This window comes from Mchenga conophoros, linkage group LG3 (assembly GCF_057382185.1).
Source record: "Mchenga conophoros isolate Kocher_MC1m ecotype Shallow Benthic linkage group LG3, M_conophoros_male_GT1.1, whole genome shotgun sequence".
NCBI lineage: Eukaryota > Metazoa > Chordata > Actinopteri > Cichliformes > Cichlidae > Mchenga > Mchenga conophoros.
Genome location: NC_140528.1, coordinates 83,414,688 through 83,436,648, shown reverse-complemented (window position 1 = coordinate 83,436,648; position 21,961 = coordinate 83,414,688). Strand labels below are relative to the sequence as shown.

Here is a 21,961-nt window from a genome sequence, read left to right as displayed (position 1 = left end):
TGTGGTGTTCAGAGCTGCCCACCAGCAGGTTGAGGATCGAAGCCAAAAACTTTGACTTACAATGCTGTGATTGCAGCCATTCCCCAACTCTCTGTGATTGGTACTCATGGCCATTGATCAGTGGTTGTTAATCAATGGTCGTGACAATTTGCATATTGATGATGAAGGAAAGGACCTCACAGCCCATCGTTCATTCAGTTGTGCTAGTTTCAGTCATTGTGCAAATGTACTGTTGATAAGATTGGGGAAACCTGCTGAGACTGAAGAAGTCACCTGGATGAGTGACGAAACGTTTCTCCCACTGAAAACGTCCAGATGAACTGAATCAGCTTTTGGGATTTACTTACTTGGATGAGTGAGCATGCGTCAAGACAGACAAATCATTGGTTGTGATGGAAATTATATTAAAGTGTTTAAGTAAAATACTTTTGCTAAATGTCTTAATTTTGTGAATGAAAAAAATTTATAATAAAAAACATCAAGTAGTTACAAAGGCTTCTTTTCACACTTAAAACAAACAAACTGAACTGTCAGCCAATCACCTTACTTGAGACTGGCTGTCTTCAGAATTGGCTTCCCTTTACTGTGATTCTGTGCTGGCTAGCATGTGTTGTGCAGACAACAATAAACAAATATTTACTGGGAACCTATGCTATATGCAGGCTGCAATAAACTTTGCCAAAGGCCACATTTGTTATGGAAGCCTTGAGAATGAAACATGCGACCTTAGACAGATATCAAAGGAGTAGCTTCTCAGGCATCACCCATTAATTCTATCCACAGGCCACCAAATTTAAGTCAAATTTAATTTTTCAATTTTCAGTGGGATCATTTCCTTTGTAGACTTACATATACAAACACGTTTACAGACTGGTACAAATATTTCAACAGCTAATTTCCCCTTAGTGACAATTGTGCATGAGGAAACATTTTTAAAGAACTCACCTGTATATATCATATTAGTATTACACATACTGGATCATTTATTTCATTCTCCATAAATTTAAAACACGCAGCTTCTTATTTCAGCTTGTTGGAATCGTGGACTGAAGCCTTAAACTGTGACATCCTGTTGCAAAATCATTACGTGTAGGGATGCAAGTGGTTTGCTGGTTTTGTAACTAAAGGTGTAGCTTCATTCCCTGTACAGAGCAGCAACCTTATGTAATACTGATGTGACACACCATGGTTTAACAAACATTTAATGCTTGATTGTATCATGTATCTGCAAGAAGAAACCATGAGACTAAGAATATCGTACATTATTTTATTTTACATGAAGAGATTAAAATATTATAAATGCAATGGCTATACATTTACATTTTTAACCTGCAGAATTAAAGTTTATAACTATTGTGTAAACGTTACATCGACAGTAGCAATAAATAAGCATTCTGACAGGATTCAGCCAACAGTAGTTGATGAAGTATTCCCTTGGGGGAAGTTACAAAACATCCTCTGCTTGCTTTCACAAATCTTGCCGTTGGTACTTCGATCTTTTATGTACAGTCTGTGATATTGGCTTTCGATTTCACTGAGTCTAAAAATGGTGACATTTGTTTGTTTCCCTTGTATATATGCGTGGATATTTATAGTTGTTAATTTCAGTCTTCTGTGTTCTCTGATTCCAATTGTCAGGATATGGTGGACATCTGGTGTTTACTGGTGTCTGGTAGGAGGATGTTGCCAGTAGGTCTTCTGGAGTTGAAGGTTTGGCCCAGGGAATCAAGACTTCTCCCGGTATGTATTGCAGATGTTGAATTTGATTGGGATCCAGGGAGCTTAGCAGCTGGTGACAGTGTCTTTACTGGTTTGGCATGTTCCTTGAGTAAATTTCGTAGTATTGCAATGCATATTGTCCAGCTAGGTAAAACCAATGTCAGTGAGTCCCTATACCAAGATGTGGATAGTGGATCCCAAAATGAGATTTACATAAATGATTAACATGAAGCAGGACTGATTCACTTGTTACTAATGTGTTGCTTATTGGTGTCTATAAATAACATCCAGCAGTGCATCTGAAGTTCATTCAGCTACATATTTAACTTTTGCTCTGTTCATATATAATGGACTTTGACATGCTTTATTCTCTTTTTTGTCAATACGGTCTTCTGTTTCTCTGTCCACTTCACCCTCTCCTTTTCCCATCACTCTTAGTGGCAACTGTAGCATAGCATGCTGCTGGGTAGGGGTGTTTACTGCTTGGCAGCAGTGAGCTCCTCCTTTATCTTTAGTCAGAAAGTAAAGAAGGGCATTGAGCCATGCATTGAACGATGCTAAAGGTCTGGTAATCTTATAGCACATAGAAACTGCCGTCATGGTGTGACAGGGAACTCCCTTGGTCACTTTCAGCAAAAGAAAGATGGTTCTGGTAACATGAAAGGGGAAGAAACACAGAGCAAATAGCAGGGTGATAGTGATAATAGTTTTGATAGATTTACGCCTTCGACTGGCATATGGGGAGTGCGCACCAAGTGAAATGGAAATCCCTTCATCTCGTCCCGCCATCTTCTGCAATCCATTGCTTCGTCTTCTTCCCGTTCTAACAACTGCTGAGGCTTTCCCATCTCTTTTCTCCATGCATTCATCCATTGGATTTCTGCACAGTGAGGGCTGAGAATGCAGTGTCCTAAATATGGTCAGAACTACGTGAGAGTAACAGTAAGCGATTATGGAAAATGGCACAAAAAAGCCCAGCAAATGGAGCGTAATGCCATAGGGTACATAATCAGGAAACTCCTTATCGATGGCATCATCCCAGCAGTTCTGGTACTCTTCAATTATCCCTTCCAATTTACCATAGCCCACATTACCATTTTCTGGTGATATGCTATTACTCGGGTTGTCAGTACTTACATTGCTTCCAAACCCTGTTAATCTTGTCACATGACCAGTCTGAGCAAAACGGAAGATGGGGCAAGTCAAAGCAAATACTATTATCCAAACAAGGACACAAGTGCACTTGACGGCCTTCTTGGTCTCCAGCGTTATCACTTTCATTGGATGGCAAATACCAAGGTATCTGTGCACAGAGATACAAGTGAGGAAGAAGATAGAGCAATAGAGGTTAAAGTAGAAGAGAAAACGAACCACACGGCACATGAAGTCCCCAAAAACCCAGCGGTCACGCATTATGTAACTTCCTACAAGAAATGGCAGCGACAGGCCGTACATAAAGTCTGTAGAGGCCAGGTTAACCATGTATATTAAAGAAGCATTCCAGCGTTTGGTCCGACGGAAAGAACGGTAGAGGATGACAGAGTTAAGAGAGATGCTAAAGATGAATGTGAAGGAATAACAAATGGGAAGGAAGATGTACTTGTACGACTCGTCTATGCTGCAAGACTGAGTTGGTGAGGATGGGGAGGAAGAGTTGAGGATATCGTGGAACGTATCCACATTGATATCTGAAGGAACCTCATGTCTTGATGACATCGTGAGAGCAAAAGTTATTTTGATATGAGAGAGAAGGATTCAGCATGTATGTTTGGACTTCTGGCAGGTTTCTCCTCTATCATCCTTGGTCCTGTCCATGTATGAGTGTTTACCTAGAAATAAACAAAGACAGCAGTCATTTATCGGAATTTTATTTCATCAGATTTTCTCTTATCTTAGTATTGAAAGTTTTGATCAAGTAGTGTTCCTGGTTCTGTGGGCATCTGCTATGATTTCAAAGGTACATTAAAACTTTTTCACAGTATTTTATGGAGTTCTGTTAAAAAACAAAGGACATTCCATTATTCAGTAGCTTGTAAACCATGCCTTTGTCAGTTCTTCAGATGGTTTCACACAGTCTTCTTAACATTTGTGCTTCAGTTCATTGAGATTCATGGACAGCTTCTTGTCATACTTACATGTTTCAGATCATTAAATTTTAATATTACTGTATTTTCTGCACTATAAGGCGCACTTAAAATCCTTTAATTTTCTCAAAAATCAACAGTGCCTCTTATAATCCGGTGTGCCTTAAGTATGAATTCTGGTTGTGCTTACTGACCTCGAACTGATTTTTATTTGGTAGGCTCAAAAATCTGTCAAAAAATGTTGGTTAGGGACAAATGCAATCGCATGGCAGGATGCTGTAAACCAAACTTCAGTCAGGACAACAACTGAGATAATCCATCCACAATACGAGGTTTGTCATTAATGTACTGCAACAACATGGGAATAGAGCAGCTGCCAGAGAATTCAGCATTAATGAATCAATGATACGGAAGCAAGAAGAATGAGTTGAGTAAAGTCTGACTGTTTTGTTTCGCTTAGTCCACCTTATAATCCTGTGCACCTTATGGTCTGAAAAATATAGTAAATGCAACCTGTCTGACGAAATTTGGACTGGTACCTGTGACACCGTAAACGCAGGTCCATGAAAATATTGTCTGACATTAAACTGGTCTGTGGTGCAAAAAAGGTTGGGGACCGCTGTCTTACAAGGTGATCAGCAACACCAGAGCACCATAAGAGACCACTCTCTCCCCTTTCCTGTTCACCCTTAACACCGTAGACTCCGTCCACTGCAGGGATCTGCCACCTTCCAAGGCTTTTTCTCTGCGGTGGTTGGATGTATTGCTAGGGGTAATGCGATGGAGTACCAGGTTGTGGTGGACTCCTTTGTCGTGTGGTGCAAGAAGAATCATCCGTAGATCAATGTGACAAAGACCAAGGAAACAATTGCAGACTTTAAGGGGACCAGGAAAACAATGACCACTGTGTCAATTCAGGGAGTCAATGTGGACATAGAATATGAAGCTAGAGACACTAGCAACTACAGTCAATTGTTACTAATCAATGTTACTGTCAATTGTCTTTCAGGGGCCAGAGTTAGCAACATTAAGGGAAATTTAAAACTGCTGGCTAAGGGTAAACATAGAATTAATAATAAACTGGTGTGTAACTTTGCCAAAACACTGTTGTTTTTGCTGGTTTGCTTGCCAATTGGACCAGGAGTGACATGTTTAGCTGCATGTTCTCCTTAAATTTCTGGCTGTCAGAGTGGTGTCCAAAAAAATGATGTGGGCTTCAAGATTCAATCGTCCTGTTATTCCCCCAGAACCACATCCCCTTAGAGACTGTCTCAGCTCCCAGACAAAAAACAAACCAAAAATCACAAAAAAACTAATTTAACACAAAAAAACTACAAAGAAAGAACAATATAGCACCCACATCTCCACATAGAATAAAGCAGTGAAATTAACTGAACATTAATTCATAATTGATCAACAAATCGATCTACTCTGCCTGACAGAAACCTGGATGTCAGTTTAAATGACAGTTATACTAACTGTCAGAATCCATGAAGGGGGTGCACCAGTCTTTCACACCAGCTTATTAATCAACCAAAGACAGAGTTTTGAATCTTTTGAAAGCCTGATGCTTAGCCTCGTCCACTCTAACTGGAAAACTCAAAAACCAGTTTTATTTCTTGTTATCACTGGTTAGCACAGATTAGAGAGAAATGATACAAATCCACACAATTTTTAATCTATAACATAGATTTGTTTTTTTCTGCTAATTAAACTTTTAGTAACTTTCGTCCCCTAAGGATGGAGACACTGTGTTTGTAAAAGGATCTGCTCCCATCAGAAACAGAAACGTTTTCTCATACGCTGTTTGCTCAGAACAACTTTGCATCAGCTTACAATGAAACCATGCCTGCAATCTAAATCTGTCACCTGTCTATAGCTAAAAGCATAAAACTCCTTTAAAAAATGTTTTCTTATCTTATCTTATTATTATATTGAGGGCAATATAATAAAGAGCTACTGCTTTCCAACCCCACCCCTCCCATTAACTGTTCACTGGGGCCTTTGCACAATCTGTTTGTCCCCCTGTTGTATGCTGCTCATTCGCAGTGCTTGTTTGCCTTCCTGTGTACAAGGGTATGTTGCTGATTCAGATCCTTCTCACTCCATTAACTCAGCAATAAGTAACCACACTTTCCCTACGTGTCTTTATGCATCCCTCTGTACATTGGTCTCTCTCACTCCACTGATTACATATTACCCATTCCTGTCATCACAATCCCTGAGTAATTTCATGTCATGCAGTCAGCAACAGCATCAGCAAAGTCAACAGTTTCTAACTAAACAGGGTTCACTCAGGCAACATTGTAGTTTCTTCACTGAAAGAGTCACATCAGGTGTACCTCTGCATATTAGTTTGTTATAGAGTTCCAGTAAACTAAAGGAATATGTTTGTTTCGAGTTAAAATGACCATCTGCATCTAAACTAATGTTCAGTAAGAAAACGTTTTTGTATCAAACACCGAAAAGGGGAATAAATATATCTTGAAAGTGTGACGATAGGTTCAATATTTGAAGCATTAGTTTCAAGGCCATAAATGTGTCGTGGTGTTTCTGGTGGCGCCTTACTTTTAATGTGTCTCAGATCTGTAGCTTTCTCAGATATATGACATTTTCAAAAATATAAAAGTGCACAAAGCCAGCCTAACACAAGAAAATGTGTATCCACTGACAAATGAAAAACATTTTCATGAGTCTTTCACAATTATACAATACAAAGATATGTGCCAGAAATACATGTTTCCTGCAAATCACAAAGATTGTATATTGCAGCTATTCCTTTTGCAAAGCATGTTGCAACACCCCATAAACTTTTGGTGCTTCTTTATTTACTTTTATGTTAGCTCCCTTACGTTTTTCAGAACTATGAAGAACAGTTTGCAGACACCTGAACTGTTCTGTCTAATCATAGTAGCATGATAGAACACGATATGCTAACACATTTTCATGCTGTATGGGTGTTGATTGAATCCAATCTTTACATTGAGTATCAGGAAAAAATTAGATATAAAAAGTAGCTTCTGGAAAAGCCTAAAACTCTCAAACCGTTTGCCTCTGAACTCATATTGAGTTCCAGAGTGAGGCATGCAGTTACATAAGGCTAACTAAGAAAATGTGTTTTTGAATGGATGTTTAAAAAGATATTACTGCTTTGGAAAATGTTCTGGAACAAAAATAACAATTCTCCCGTGTCTGGAGGTTCATTAGTTGTTGTGTAAATGCAACAGCATCGAACTCATAAATACCTGCATCACTACAATCTGCTGTAAGACAAAGAGCTTACCCCTGCCAGCGATGACTCTTACTCCATATGGCTTCTATTCTGTTGCCCATCAGAATAGCTGAGAAACTGCAGAAACATCCAAAAGGCTATGACTGCAGTGCAGCTGTGATTGACACCACGACTGCAACCTTTCCCTGTATTTCAACAACAAGTGAACATTAGCTGCAATCAGTCATCAGCAGAGCGGCTTGGTTGATCTGTGACCCTGACGATTGGCCCTGAGCAGTCAGAGCAGTTTCTATGGTAATCCAGTCCCTCCCTCTGTCCCTCATTGTGTGTCATCCAATTCTTCTCCCCACTTCACCTGTGTGTGTGTGTGTGTGTGTGTGTGTGTGTGTGTGTGTGTGTGTGTGTGTGTGTGTGTGTGTGTGTGTGCGTGCGTGTGTGTCTGTTTGTGTTCCTCACTACTTTTTAAACAACTACCCTGAAAACAAATCAAGTTACGACACGTCCATTTAAGTTTAAAGCTTTTTATGAATAACCTCTGTACACTTAAAGATTCCTGGGTTTGATTCCCAAACTCCCTTTTGTTTTACAGAAAACTCACCAATCATCTTAAGTTCATGAGTTGTCTTTTTATAAAGACAACTCATGAACACTCTACGCTCAACCCCAAAACAAAAATGCCTCATTGAAAGAAAGGCAACAGTAACTCAAATAACAAAGTTCTACAGTGTAAAGGTTTACACATTCTCCTGACAGGAATCCCTATTTGATCCCTGGAAAAGAGGCAAATCCCTTTGGGCCCAGAAAAGTATCTGCACTACTTGATGTGTGAATACAAAACACGTTCTCACTCCCAAAGCGTAATATTTTACAATAGGTGACAAATCGTCAACATATTATGCTTCTGGGCACCCAACACGTCCCTGACGAGATCGAAAAAATAAGGAAACATGAGAACCGTTTAGAATCAATCTACACATGTTCGTTCATTTTCCTCAAAGTTACTTTGGAAAAGACTATTTAACGTCATTAAAGTGCTGGTTAAGGTTAGACAGTGACTCCTGAGATTAGGGACAAAACAGGTTTTAATTTTCTAAAATATATTTTTTGATTTTTCAAAAACATATTTACTTATAATTGTTACACAAAGTTTTGGCTGTCTCACCATGTTTTGGTCTCCCAGGTGTAACATTTTTTAATAATTTATGTTTTTGCTGGAGCAGTGCAAGGTTTTTGTCAACACCGTCAGACACAAAGAAATGCAGAAATATATATTTTAAATTAAGTTGTTTCAGCTATTCTGACTATTAGCAGCTTCTCTATTCTTCTCTGGTCTATTGTTTATGCACATTTATGCACATGAATTAGTTATATACATATATGTGTGCAGTGTTGGGGAGTAACGGAATACATGTACCGCCTCTACGTATTTAAAATACAAAATATGAGTAACTGTATTCCGTTACAGTTACCGTTTAAAAAGGTGGTATTCAGAATACAGTTACTTTGTTGAAATAAATGGATTACACTGCGGTACTTTCCTGTTTCATTTTGTCGCGGGTCAGGACTGTTTGGGTTTTGTTTGACAGCTACGTTCTGTTGTTCCAGGCAGCAGCGTTACGGTTGCCATGGTTACAGGGCGACGCTCTCGCTCTCTCTCTCTGCGACTGTGTGTTTCCTGGGTGAGAGCGCATTTTCGTTGTTGTTGTGCTAAGCTAACAGGCAGAATGCTACAAGCATAGCTCTAAAGAATGTAGCATCATGGGCAGAATGGACTGCCGTACACGTTATGTGTCTGTGAGCGCGAGGAGGGAGAAAAAGGGGAGTGGAAAGGTACGAGTTGTCATCGAGGAAAAACGGGAGCTGGAAGCATGTAAATATAATAATAACCACTTCAGCCAAGAAGAGTGCCTGACGAGCCCGGTTGTAAGTAAGCTATTAAGACTCGACTGTACACCGTGTTAGTGTTTTCCTCCGAAAACAATAAGTTCCGTTGGAGCAGTCTTTCAACGCCTCTCTCTGTCTCTGGCAAGAAAAGTTGACCCACACAACAAAGTAAAGCTATTTTTCGGCTACGAGCTGACAGGGACCCCGCCGTATCAGTCAGAGGTCCCTTTACTACAGTTCGGAGTTGCGGACCTTCAGTAATAGTAATAAATCACACAGCAATAGTACATTCACGTTGTTGTAAAAAGCATGATAATATATTAAGTATTCCAAAGTATTCAGAATACGTTACTGTCATTGAGTAACGTAACGGAATACGTTACAGAATACATTTTAGGGCATGTATTCTGTATGCTGTAATGGAATACATTTTAAAAGTAACCTTCCCAACACTGTGTGTGTGTGTGTGTGTGTGTGTGTGTGTGTGTGTGTGTGTGTGTGTGTGTGTGTGTGTTATACACTGGTTCACCAAAATCATCACCAAAGTAACCACCAATGAGTCGTCTCCTTATGTCACTGCTTCAGGACCTGATTATAAAGCACTGAATCAGGTCCTGAAGCAGTGACATACAGGATGACGCTTTGGACGTCATTAGTCACGTGACTCTGGCCAGCCGACCTCAGCCTCGACACAGTGTTTCTGAAGCACTGTCTTTATGACACTTTAGCTCCACAGACCATCACTACAGTTAACATCAGATGTCCCACCAGTGGGCTGCATTGATTGTGTTACATTTTAGTGGCCGTCAGTGTTGGTGAATAAGCACGCGGCTGGTCTGCACCTCATCTCTGCCTCAATTCTCCTATTTTCAACACAATTGTACTGTATAAAGTGTTGTCAGGAGTAGGACCTTCATTACACTACATCCCCAAATTATCATAACTGGCCAGTAAAACCAGTTTTGATCATCATATGATGAACAGAAATCAGTAACTGTTTTAAAACAAGGTTTTAGAACAGTTTTAGTTTGTTTTACGTTGCTTTTCTTGAGTATTTGTAATTGACAAGCAAAGAAGAACATTGTCTTCCACACCTACACCTATGTGAGACTTGGTTGTTGGCTGGTTATCCTCCGTCAGTGCAGGCACAAGCATGGGTAAAGGCATAATCAACACTTACATTCTAGGTTGGTCAATAGAGAAAGTGAGAGAAATAAACATCAAAATGGGTATAACTTTATTTTGTAGTTGTAAAGTTAATTCTGACCTTCTGCATAAATGTTTAGATGGAGCACCTCTCCATCTAAACAGCCTGATTCATCTCTGCTATCACCAAGACACATATAGGAAATCTTTTGTCCCATAATGTTTAATGCAAAAACACACTTATTCATACACAAATCTAGACGGTTCTACCACGGGGTAGGACTCTTCCTTTCTACACCGTGGTAGAAGAATGGATTATGTGAAGAGTTGTGTTGGTGTTTTTAGAGCATGTGCTCCACAAATTGGAGGTGAGGAGAGCAACCTGGTTACAGGGAGATGAACGTGTTAGCTTAAACGAATCAACACTGCCAGTCACTGACAGTTAGTCACAATAACTGTCAGAGGTCTGAAAGCACAAACTGAGGAACAGGAGCAGTAATCTTTCACTCCAGCTTATTAACCAACCATCCTTTGAGTCATTTTAGTCCATGACTCAACCAAAGACCTACACAGAGCTTTTTTTGCAGTTCATTTCCTGAGGACAAAGCTGTCAGTGTGTACACACATAAAATATTTGCACCTCGAAAATGTTTTATCTACTTGGTGTGTAAAGGGCTTTACTCTTGTCTTGTCCATTTGAAGCAAAGGTCCGGCACAGACGGGGTTTTGAAAGAGAAAATGGCCAGATTTGTGAAGCTGAACGTAATAACTGGTGTGGAATCATCAGTATTTATTTAGGTTTGGATAGTTGCATTTGTAAAGTAGTTATACATGTGGTCAGCACATTCCTGCAAGCCCTCAAAGGTTATACACAAATCATTGTGCACATTTGTAAGTCTTTGTTTATGCTTGTGGATCATATTATATGCATTTGCAACACTTTTGAGGCAGATTTCTCTCCATATTCAACTCCCCCGGTTTTTCTGCTCAGTCAGTGAATTCAGCTCTAGTTTGTCAAAAACCCACTAACTGTGACAAACTCTAAACATTGATTATGAAAGATTCTACAGTCATTGGTCGCATCAGTCAGGATTTGGCCCAGAAGTTGATTGACAGCACACAAGGGGGAATTGCAGAGGTCTTGAAAAAGACGGCCAACAGTGCTGACCCCCTGTTTCAATCCAGGGGGTCAGTGTTGACATTGTGGAGGACTATAAATACCTTGGAGTACACATTGACAATAAACTGGACTGGGCTAAAAACACCACAGCACTTTACAGAAAGGGCCAGAGTCGTCTCTATTTTTTGAGGCGACTGAGGTCCTTCAACATCTGCCAGAAAATTCTCAGGATTTTCTACGAGTCTGTTGTGGCCAGTGCGATCCTCTATGCTGTTGCATGCTGGGGGAGCAGGCTGAGGGTCGCAGACGGCAACAGACTCGATAAACTGATTCGCAAGGCCAGCAATGTTGTGGGGACGGAGCTGGACTCCCTCAAGGTGGTGTCGGAGAGGCGGATGCTGTCCAAGACAAAGACAATGTTGGATAACACCTCCCACCCACTCCATGACATGTTGGTCAGTCACAGGAGCACGTTCAGTGAGAGACTGAAATTACCGAAAAGCACCACTGAACCTGTGGCCAGCTCCATCTCCCTGTACAACTCATCCATGTTTACTGCTACACCCTTCTTGCACATGTTCTTTTTCAGCTATTTATTAATAAGTGACTTTTATGTACATATATGCCTGTATATATTGTGCTATTCTTAGTGTATTGTCTGTCTCTGTTAATGTTTGTTTATAATGGAGCACTGTAACGACAAATAATTTCCCCCAGGGATCAATAAAGTATTCTGACTCTGATTAGATGTGCCTTCTCGAAGAGAGGGACCTTGTAGGCACGGCAACATTTCAATCCATGACAGCTTAGTGTGTTGCCAGTTCTTGGTGACTATGGCGCCAACTGCTTTAGATCATTAAACTCCTCCCATGTAGCTTTGGGCTGATCCACCACCTTTCTCATGATCATGCTCACCCCATGAGGCAACGTCTTGCACTGAGCAGCAGACCCAGGGCGGCTGATGGTCCTTTCGTATTCTTTCAGGCCTCATCAGAGGAAGAGAGACAGTTTCCTTGTGCTGCTTTGCCCACCAGAGAGAAGTTGATCTTTGGGAGCTTCATTTCTGGGCTCCTTTCGGTCAGACTTGTCGAGGCTGGATTGATCTCCATGCCCACTTGTGTTTACCACCTAGGCGGTCATCTGAAAGCGTGGAAACCCGTTCAGCTTACACCATCGTCCGTACTCTGTTCCAGGCTCCTCTACACCTGTGCTGGTGGGACGCAACGTTTAAATGATGATAATGATAAAAAGCAGTGCTCCACTGAGACCGCTCTCTTGAAGGTCTAATGATCTAATGATCTAATTTTTTGGCTAGTGCATCTGGCTCTGCCTTGGTTTTCTTCCTGTTTATAGGGCCTCTCCTAGAACAGACAGGTTTTCCTCCAACATTGCCTTCATAAGTGGGAACGGGGTTCCACACGGTTCAGTTTTAGGTCCACCACTATTTTCTTTCTACATGGCTGCTTTATCTGGCATTATTCAATCTTTCAGTGACATTTCTTATCATCTCTATGATAATGTCGTTTAAGCCTCATCAGCTGGATAGGTTGTCCACCCTAGTCCACTGCTTAACTGGTGCTACTGATTGGCTCTCTGGCATTTACCTTGTTTTAAACACCAAAAAGACTGAGGCCGTGATCATAGCTCCTCCTGAACTCTATTCTAAAATCAGTCAGGTTTTTGCGTCTTTCTGTCCTGCTGCCAAGTCAAACATTTGAAATCTTGGTGTAATATCTGATTCTTCTCTGGGCCTCGACTTGCGTGTAAAATCTTTGTCTTGTTCCTGTTTCTTTTATTTAAGGAACATTTTCTGAACTGCGACATATGGTCTCCTTAGCTGAACTGGAAAAAAATGTTCATACGTTTGTGTCATTGCGTTTAGGTTGTAATGCCCTGTTTACCAGCTTGGGCAAATAGTCTTTTTCTCGCCAAGCTATACAAAACGCTGTGGGCAGACTATTAACAAGGTCTAGCAATCGAGCTCACATTACTCCTATTTTATATTCATTATATTGGCTCCCAATAGAGTTTGAAAGTTCTTGTCTTAGCATACAGAGCGCTAAATGGCCAGGCCCCAGATTATTTATCCAAGCTTCTTACAAAATATTCTGTTCACAGGCTCAGTTTGTCGGTTGTTCCCTGAACACGACTAAATCCTAAAATCCACAGAGCCTTCCAGTCTGTGGGACAGCCCACCACCACAACTACATTTGGTTGGCTCTGTGGATTCTTTTAAAAAGCGGTTAAAAACTTTTCTATTCAAACAGGCTTTGTGTTTTATTTAATCATTCGTATTGTCTGTTTTGGCACCTAATGTTCTTGATTATTTTAGCCTTTTGTGTAGAGCTCTTTGTGACTGCCTGTGAAAAGTGCTTTATAAACAACCTACAGTTGTCACCATTCCAGCTGTTGAGCCTTCGTCTTGTCCACAGCAGAGAGGTTGGAATGGAAGAAATGGATTCTGTGCACAGGTTTGGAAACTAAGGAGACCAACTGCAATAAACTTTATTTTATAATTACTAATTTTATTTCTTGGCCATTATAAATGCCCACACTGATAGTACATAGCTATATAAAAATAGCTAATATTGGTCGATAACATCAACCAGAAGATTGAAACCAGATTCTGTGACTTCAAAAAAAGCTTCCCAAGTGTTAACGTCTTCAACACTACACTATCTGTCCTGCTGAGGAAACGACAGGCTTTAATCCACAGCTCATAATTTGCAAAACTCAGTACAAATCAGCAGAATGGATACTGACTGTGAAAAGCATCACAGTGGACTGGAGGGGCTGTGGACCTCCTTTTCCACTTAAAGCAATCTCAAAAACTCAGAATGAAACAAACGCTCGTGTTGCTGACCGTGGTAACAATTATTCTAGTTAGTTTTAATTTTTCCAGGTTTTGATGTGCTTTGTTTAAACTTTAAAAAATCATTTATTTATTTAAAGATGGCATTGCACTCCAAGAGAACATTTCAATAACAGTGGTCTCCATTCAACACCTGGTATATTGTAAGACACTGATGGTTTACAAATAAATGTGTACTGTTCATATTTACATTCAACTTTTAAAAAGTTTGCTGTTTTTAAACTTGATATCAACAGCTCATCAGGAATGAGATGAAATACTTTCACTGTGACCAAAAACACGAACAAAAAATAGTAAATTACAATTTACAGGTTAGTCAAGTCAACAAGTTAACTCATTCACTGCCAGCCATTGGCAGTGAATGCGTTAAACCCATTGACTCATTCACTGCAATTGACGGCTATAGACGTCAATGGCAGTGAATGAGTTAAAAGTGTCAAAATTTAGATTAATACTAAAGATATCGTTTTGTTGTACAAAAGAGCACATTTCATTTATTAACCAACATCAATTAAAAAGTGTAGACAGAAAAGCATGAATAAGACTTTATGCCAGGATCAAAAGACTATATCGAAACAGAGCAAAGAACAGATGTTAATGAGCTTTTCCATATTGGTCCCTTTTGCACTGCAGAGTTAAGAGTTTTGAAGTTTCACTCGCCAGGTGGATATTTTACACAGGACTGCTGGAAGGCTTCTTACTACTGTGTTAAGGACCGTCTCACTATTATGCAGAAATGACTGTCTCTACTGTATCTGTGGGAGAAATGATGTGAAGTACAAGTAGGATTCTCAAGTTAATAAATGAACATAATGGAAACAATCTGGTGCTAAAACTATTGTTTTTAATAAAAACAGCCCCTCTTTTGAAATGTGCATGACCCTGCTCATCATTTAGCCTGTACAGACACTGACCTGGGTTCAGTGCTTGCAGCTTGAAGGCGGATGATCTAAGAGCGCTTTCCAGAGAGACGGGAATTCCAGTAACACTCGTGAAACCTTTCACCTTTCCACGTGGATCACAATCATTTCCACAAACAGACAAAGCCAAACCTGGATGTCATATTTCCCTCTCATGCTTCTACCTTTGAGGTTTTGACCTTACACCCGTCCTGTAATGTAGCGGGTGTAAGGCACAGGTTTTTACTGACATGCAGTTCTCTGCTGGTTTTCGCTTCATATGTAAATCATCAGCTGATGGACGTCTTTAGCAGGTCAAAGTTTCCCTTACACACCTAAAAACACAGAACATTAAAAAAGTCCCAGTATTTATAGAGACCAACACTTCACAGTGAGTGACCAGTCCGGCCAACAGCAGCAGGGAATGTCTCAGATGTCGTGGAGAACTTTGTGGCGTTACCCTAATAATGTTTAAGTCTCATAACCACTCCTCCCAGCTGCTCACATGTGGACGTGATGTCACAGTGACGTTAGATCCTGTACCTCCAGCAGCATGGCGTCCTGCTCCGTCCTCAGCTGGTCTCGGACCTGGAGGCGACCCACCAGCTCTGAGCTCAGATCTAACACGGATGAAAAGTTAACCATTAAAATTCACTCTTCAATGCATCAGAGAAAACGGCGCTTTTATTTTTAAACGACGGGGCTAAGGTTATATAGTACCTTGTATAGCCTGGCTGAGAGACGCACAGAGAGCATTCAGCTCCTTGATAGTGAAGCCCTGCAGATCGCTGTGCTCCAAATGTCTCCTCTGGTTTACAGGATCACTCCGCGCTGTGCTCTGAGGAGAGTTTACACATCTTTTAATGAAACAAATCATGATTAACAGCCAAACAAAGAAACACAAAAATATTACTGCACATATTCACGACCTCGTCCCCCCCACAGACAGACAACATTTCAAAATCTGACAAGAAAATCAGTGTCGACTTCCCTAAACAGAGATGAAATGCCACACATCTGCCACAGTGTTATAACAGGTACAAGCAGACACGCGACCCTTGAACATAAGTTTAACATCTGTATTTAATTATATTTTATTTATATGGTGCCAAATCACAATAAAAGTTGCCTTAATGCACTTTACATTGTAAGGTGAAGACCCTAAATCAGCACAGAGAAAACAGAAGTCCTCCTGTGAGCAAGCGCTTTGGTGACAGTGGGAGGGAAACACCTCCGTCACACCCAGGCTCAGGGAGGGCGCCATCTGCTGGGAGGAGGAAGAAGACGGGGCCGTTCCTTTCATTTTATTCCCAACAAATGGGAAAATTGACCGGGCAAATCCGATTGAGGTGCTGCACTGTACTTAGGGCCATAAAATGAAAACTGTCATCCAAAAACCCACAAATGTTGGAAGGTTTCCTTAGCAAAACACAGAGTGACCCTCTACTCTTTAGTCCATATGTGCCACATGTCTGTATGTGGCCATGGGCCCGCCCTCCGCTGGAGCCTCCACTGAAGATCCACACTGCATTTCTCTGTGGGATGTTTGCACAAGAACCTGGTGCAAGAGCACCAGACCACCTCACCTCTCGAAAAACAGAGTCTCTTGGTTTTGTTGAGAACTTTCATGCTTACAGGATGTAAGGATTTGTTATCGCTGATGTTTTAAAAGACAGAATTATTTCTTCCTCCTCCTCCTGTGGAAAATCAGCGCAAACTACTGGCTGAGACCCTCCAGCTGATGCTCACTAACAGAAACCAGGAAGAGCAGCCCCCACGTGCTCCACCAGAATGACACCCATCGACCTGAGGATGGCAGCAGATTTCTACTGCCCTCCCAGTCACAACCCTGTCAGCTTTGGCAGCCCAGATGTTGCTAATACTGCTCAAGCTGGTAGAACCAAGCAGTTTTAGTCCATAACTGTGGAGCTCAACATCATCAGAAGAAAACTTAGCATTGATACAGTCATCAATAAAGCTCCTGCTCCTGATACAGACTTGGGGAAAAGACGCTGAGCTGCAACATACATTCAAAGAGACCAACTTATGGTCAATGAAAACAACTTCGATTGTGTCCAGATGGTGAAGGGAAACTCCATAAGTGACGGCCAATTTAAGAGCACAAGTTATGAAGTTAAGATCAGAGGTGCACAGAGAAATGAGCAGACTGTGGGACTGACGCTGCCATGTCTCAGAGATGAACATAATATCAGGCTTCTCTGCTCAGAACAATCATGTAAGATTTAAGACTTGTTGGCAGTTTGGTGAGGCCCACGGGGACAGGTGCAGAGGGGCCTGGAGTCCCGACTTTGGGCTACGCTGCACAGCAAATCCTACCATGATGAGCCGTGGCTTTCCACATGACTGCCCAAGGTGGCAAACACAAGTGGGCATGGAGATCAATCCAGCCCCACAAGTCTCAGGCGAACCTGACCAGCGGCACACCAGGAGTGAAGCTCCCAAAGATCCTCTTCCTCTCTCAGAGGCTGACGAAGCAGCGCAAGAAAAGCAGCGCAAGAAAACCAGCGCTCTTCCCGCACTTCCACCGATGAGGCCTCCGAATCAAAAACGAGATGACCGGCAAGAGGGGAAGTAGCACCCGGAAGTATACCGGGAGCTGCGCTCCAGCGCCGTTGGAAAAACAACCTCAATACGTTGACTGAAAATTATCCATAGCAGATTTAATCACCAATAATGCACAAAACAGCCGAAGGGAGATGATGCCGGACAAAACTGTAGCAAAAACACTTGCACAACACGGAAACACACAAACACAGGTGAGAGATAAAAGCGTCCCAACCACAACCTCCATGCACTCACTCCTTAAAGCAGCTGTTGCTGTAATCTGGCATCATATCAATGTTTACACTCCCAGCATGCAGTGCAGGGAGCAGAGGACAGATTCCTATAACTCGAACTCGGTTATATGATAACATAGTTTGTTCCACCTTTGAATATTTGTCTCACCAAAGACTTGTGGTCCGTCCTTAGTCGGTCTCGCAGGTTCTTCAGAGTGTTCCTGAAGCCTCTCGACTTTTGTTTCTCTGGTTTGCTTGAAGGCTGAGGATCCTTGTGAATCTGAACACTTCCTCTCTTCAGCAGAAAACAGACGGCAAATCTGAGCACACTTATGAAATGAGGCCATGTGACAGCGCTGCTACTTCAGCTCTGCATCACATTTTGCAACTACATATTAACTGTAAGTAATTTGGAACAATCTGCTGTGTTGTACATGAAGTGGTTACCCATGAGCTGCTTTCTTTCTTTCTAACATCTCCTTTCTTCTCCTCCTCCTCCTCCTCTTCACTTTCACTGTTGTTGATGAAGCAGAGCTGGAGATTCATCCGTGTCTGCAGGCTGAGGGTTAGACACCAGTCAGTGGACCATCATGAACACATATCCAATCTCACATCACAGCTGGTTGCTTAGCATCTAGCTAGCAGCACAAAAGAGGAGCGAACATAAAAGGAGTAATATTTTTAAAGTGTGGGGTGATTGCATATGCAACATTTCTATCAGCTCAACAAAAGTCATCAACACACAACCTGTGTGTGCAGTTTGTGTGTTGATGAGCTGAGACAGAAGAAAAAGCCGACTTCACTCAGAGATGAGAAAGATAAAGACGGGACAGGAACAGCTGACTGCTCAGTGGGATTTGATAAACTGCACATTTAACGCTTGTTCTCATGTTTTCAAATAATAATTTCATTGTACATGTACAGTGACAATAGAAGCTATTCTATTCTGTTTTATTCTAAACCACATGTTGTGTTTGTGACATTATTTGTTTCATGCTGCAAATCAAACTGAAGCAGACTAACTGTGTCATTTAAAGACTGCATCAAATCCTCTGCAGGCTAGTTTGCTGTAGTGTGATGGACGTGTGTGATTGGTGCACAGTGGCCCTCGAGTATAAAGGCAGCATGAACAGTGCGCTGTCAGTGTGGAGGATGGAAGAGCAACTCATGAAACATCTGCTCACATCTGGCTGAATTCACATGCATAAATCTGCAAAGAGCAGCAGGTCAGCTGATCAGAACCTGTACATTAAGAAAATCTGTTGGAGCTCACGTTAGAAATTACTGTGAGCGGTGCTTCGTTTCCCCACATGAGCCATCAAAGCTCATTTTAGGGAGTTCCCCACTTGCCGAATCCCACTTTAACCTGCCCTGTACTCACGTTCCTGCTTAGAGGTAAAGTCTCCCTCTCCAACGTGACCAAACGAAAACAAAGCTTAACTTTTGTTGTTAATAAATTCCTTCATTTTGTCAGATCATGCAGTATGAGGAAAGCATGGTTGCAGCTCATACTGCACCAGAATCTCCACCCAAAAGACTTTGACTGTGTGCAAACTGGAACTTGCAACAGATGCGAGCAGACTGCAGCGACCGCACACTGAGAGACAAACACGGTGTTAACAGACATCCAGTAAGAAATAAGAGGCGCGCCTGTACCGAGAGGTCAGTGCCAGCACGTGACTATTGCAGGCGTCGTCGCCGTCCTCCCAGCTCTCCGTTCTCCTCCCTCGCTCCTCTTTCCAGCTGACTGGGGCTCCTCCTTGCTCCAGAGAAAGGCCAGTCTGACAAGCACAGCAGCCACATGTTAAAACCATTTCAACAAACCGCGTTACATCGGTAAATATCACTGAACAGTTCTGATCAGCCTACAGGTGAAACTCTTGAGATAAGTGCTTTCTATCTTACATTCACGCTCACGTGGATTCAGAGATGGGCGTCTCTATGTATCCCATCATCGCTCACACCTCTGCAATTGTCAAAGTCAACGTGTACACAAACACCATCTTTCAGCAAGACAACAACATCTCTGACCTTTAACCTCTTCTCCTTCTTCTCTTCTTCCTGCTTCTCAAGCTCGGCAATGCGCAGGCTCAGGGCCTCCCAGTGCATGATGGGAAGGCCCAGATTGTCCTCGCCGTAGCGTTCCTGCCAGACCAGTGCTGCCCCCACCAAGTCTTCCCCATCTTCCTCGACCTTGTCTTTGTCGTCGTCACACTTGCCGTAATCATCTGCTTCGTTGCTCTCCTTCTCATCCCGATGTTGTCTCAGTCGTTCCTTCTCTCCCTCCATCTGGACAGCAGGGAAGCACTGGGTTAAAATGCTCGCAGCTTTACATCAGACCGCCTGCTTCAATCACATCCTGATGAATGAAATATTCATGTTGACAATCTTCACTGGGATAAAACAAATCTTTACTGGGATAGAGATCGTTTTATCCCAGTGAACATTGCATGTAGTCACAATTATAAAACTCGGCCTCTACCATAGTTTGCCTTTTGTGGTGTCTCTTTCTGACCCAACCAGCCAATCACATGGCCAACCACAACCAGATGGCCCCTCCCCTTCCTGAGCCTCGTCCTGCCAGAGGTGTCTTCCTGTTAAAAGGCAGTTTTTCCTTCTTACTGTCACCAAGTGCTTGTTCATAGATCATCTGATTGTTAGATCATAGGCTGTACAATGAGGCACTTAGGAAGGCCTGTCATTAACAGTCTGCAATCAACAGACAACTTCATGAAAGGAAGTACAGAAGCTTCATAACAAGGTGGAACCCACTGGTTACGCTGAAGGATGGGAAGCCTGAGGAACGCCACAACGTGCCCAGTTATGGAAAAGATTATTGTAAGTGGACAGAGGAGGCGAAAATGAACGTGCACCAGAATGTTGGGAGCACATTGGTGTAGCTCAGACTGAGCAGGCAAACAGCTACAAGGCTCAGTGCAGCAGCCTGAGGCCCTTTGCTGGCGTCTTCTTCTCGCTCTCTCCTTCCGGTCACCTCTTCACTGTATTAGCTAATAAACAACAGGAAGATGCAGTGTTTGGTTCCATCTACGAGCTCTCTTCTTAAGCAGTATCTGACTGCAGAGGACTAAAGAAAAACTAACATTAAAATCATCTTCATTTGTCCGGGATTACAAAACAGCTATAATTCCTACATTATTAGTGAAATACTTTTTAAACCCTTTGAATTCAATCACACATCGATCGTTTGATTTCAGATCTACGGTGTTGTGAACAGAAACAAGTTTAAAATAAACGTATCATTGCCAAATATGAATCGAGCTAATTGTATAACCGGTATGAGCAGTTAAATATTCAAAGATCGGGACTTTTTAAAAAAAGGAAAACGTGAGCAACAGAAACAGGACGTTTTGTGATGAGCACCGAAACACTCAGGGTGCAGCCACGGTTTCATCCGGAAAACAAGACAACATGTCACATGTGGAAGAAGTTTGTTTAAATAGATTAAATAAACAGCAGTAATGTGAGGTACTGTACTGCTGAACTACAGCAGCAGGGCCTGACTCTGTCCTCAGGTTTAACTCGCTGGAGGAACTTCCACAGCCTAGCTTGAAGCTTCGGCCCTTCCTCTGAAACTTTTCCCCCGCGTGGATTCAAAGTTTGGAGGAAACATCAGACCAGTTCACCGTGTCAGGCCCACTGCGATTCCAACTCACCACTTTTTCGAAATAAAGGCGGCTCTGCTGCTTTCACGGACGGAGAAGTTCTTCAGAGATTTGCCACATAGCTCAGCTCCGTCCTCGGCTCCTCCTAGTCATCTTCCCTCTCTTTCCATTAGGAGCTTCGTCCCTCTGCCTTTTCACCGAGAACTCCTCGTTGTGTCCACAGACGCTTCCTCCTCCTCACTCAGCTGATGTTATTAACTTCTGGTTTATTTCATGCCATATACCCACTTTCTCCCGGTCCAAACCCACGAACAAAGGAATCCCTTGAGAAACTTTCCTGCAGAGGTCCACTTTGGAATTAGGGGTTTACTTCCTGTCGATGCCTTCAAAATAAGTGTGCACACAGCCAAAGGTGGGAGGAGGAGACAAGCTGAGGATTCCAACAAAGCTACAGCTGGCGCTGTGAGCGGGCGATAAAACCACGGTTTCTTATTTTTCCTTCTAAAATATCTTTGTAGAATCAAAGGAGCTTGCAAAGAAAAGCGTCTGGACTTCTTTAAGTTGCTTGAAGACGTTTCACCTCT

At 42.0% G+C, this 21,961-nt stretch overlaps 2 protein-coding genes across 4 annotated transcripts; both read right to left on the bottom strand.

The window, feature by feature from the left end:
- Positions 1–1,262: 1,262 nt before the first annotated feature.
- On the bottom strand, positions 1,263–7,271 carry LOC146581151 (P2Y purinoceptor 3-like). The gene is made up of 2 exons (XM_085269667.1): positions 7,087–7,271; positions 1,263–3,548 (listed from the first exon to the last, which is right to left on the bottom strand). The coding sequence occupies exon 2, from the start codon at positions 3,433–3,435 to the stop codon at positions 2,026–2,028; it is 1,410 nt and encodes a 469-aa protein (XP_085125793.1). The 5' UTR covers positions 3,436–3,548; positions 7,087–7,271; the 3' UTR covers positions 1,263–2,025.
- Positions 7,272–13,716: 6,445 nt separating this feature from the next.
- On the bottom strand, positions 13,717–21,961 carry LOC146581150 (schwannomin-interacting protein 1-like). Of its 3 annotated transcripts, none has more exons than XR_014891305.1 (8): positions 21,429–21,961; positions 19,786–20,043; positions 19,411–19,535; positions 18,202–18,313; positions 17,924–18,049; positions 15,677–15,794; positions 14,972–15,576; positions 13,717–14,812 (listed from the first exon to the last, which is right to left on the bottom strand). XR_014891305.1 is itself a non-coding variant. In XM_085267544.1 (7 exons), the coding sequence occupies exons 2-7, from the start codon at positions 20,041–20,043 to the stop codon at positions 15,476–15,478; spliced, it is 840 nt and encodes a 279-aa protein (XP_085123670.1). In that variant the 5' UTR covers positions 21,429–21,961; the 3' UTR covers positions 13,718–15,475. The 3 variants fall into 3 exon arrangements, 1 of the variants encoding a protein (XP_085123670.1); XR_014891306.1 differs by having other exon boundaries at positions 13,717–15,291; positions 15,417–15,576; XM_085267544.1 differs by having other exon boundaries at positions 13,718–15,576.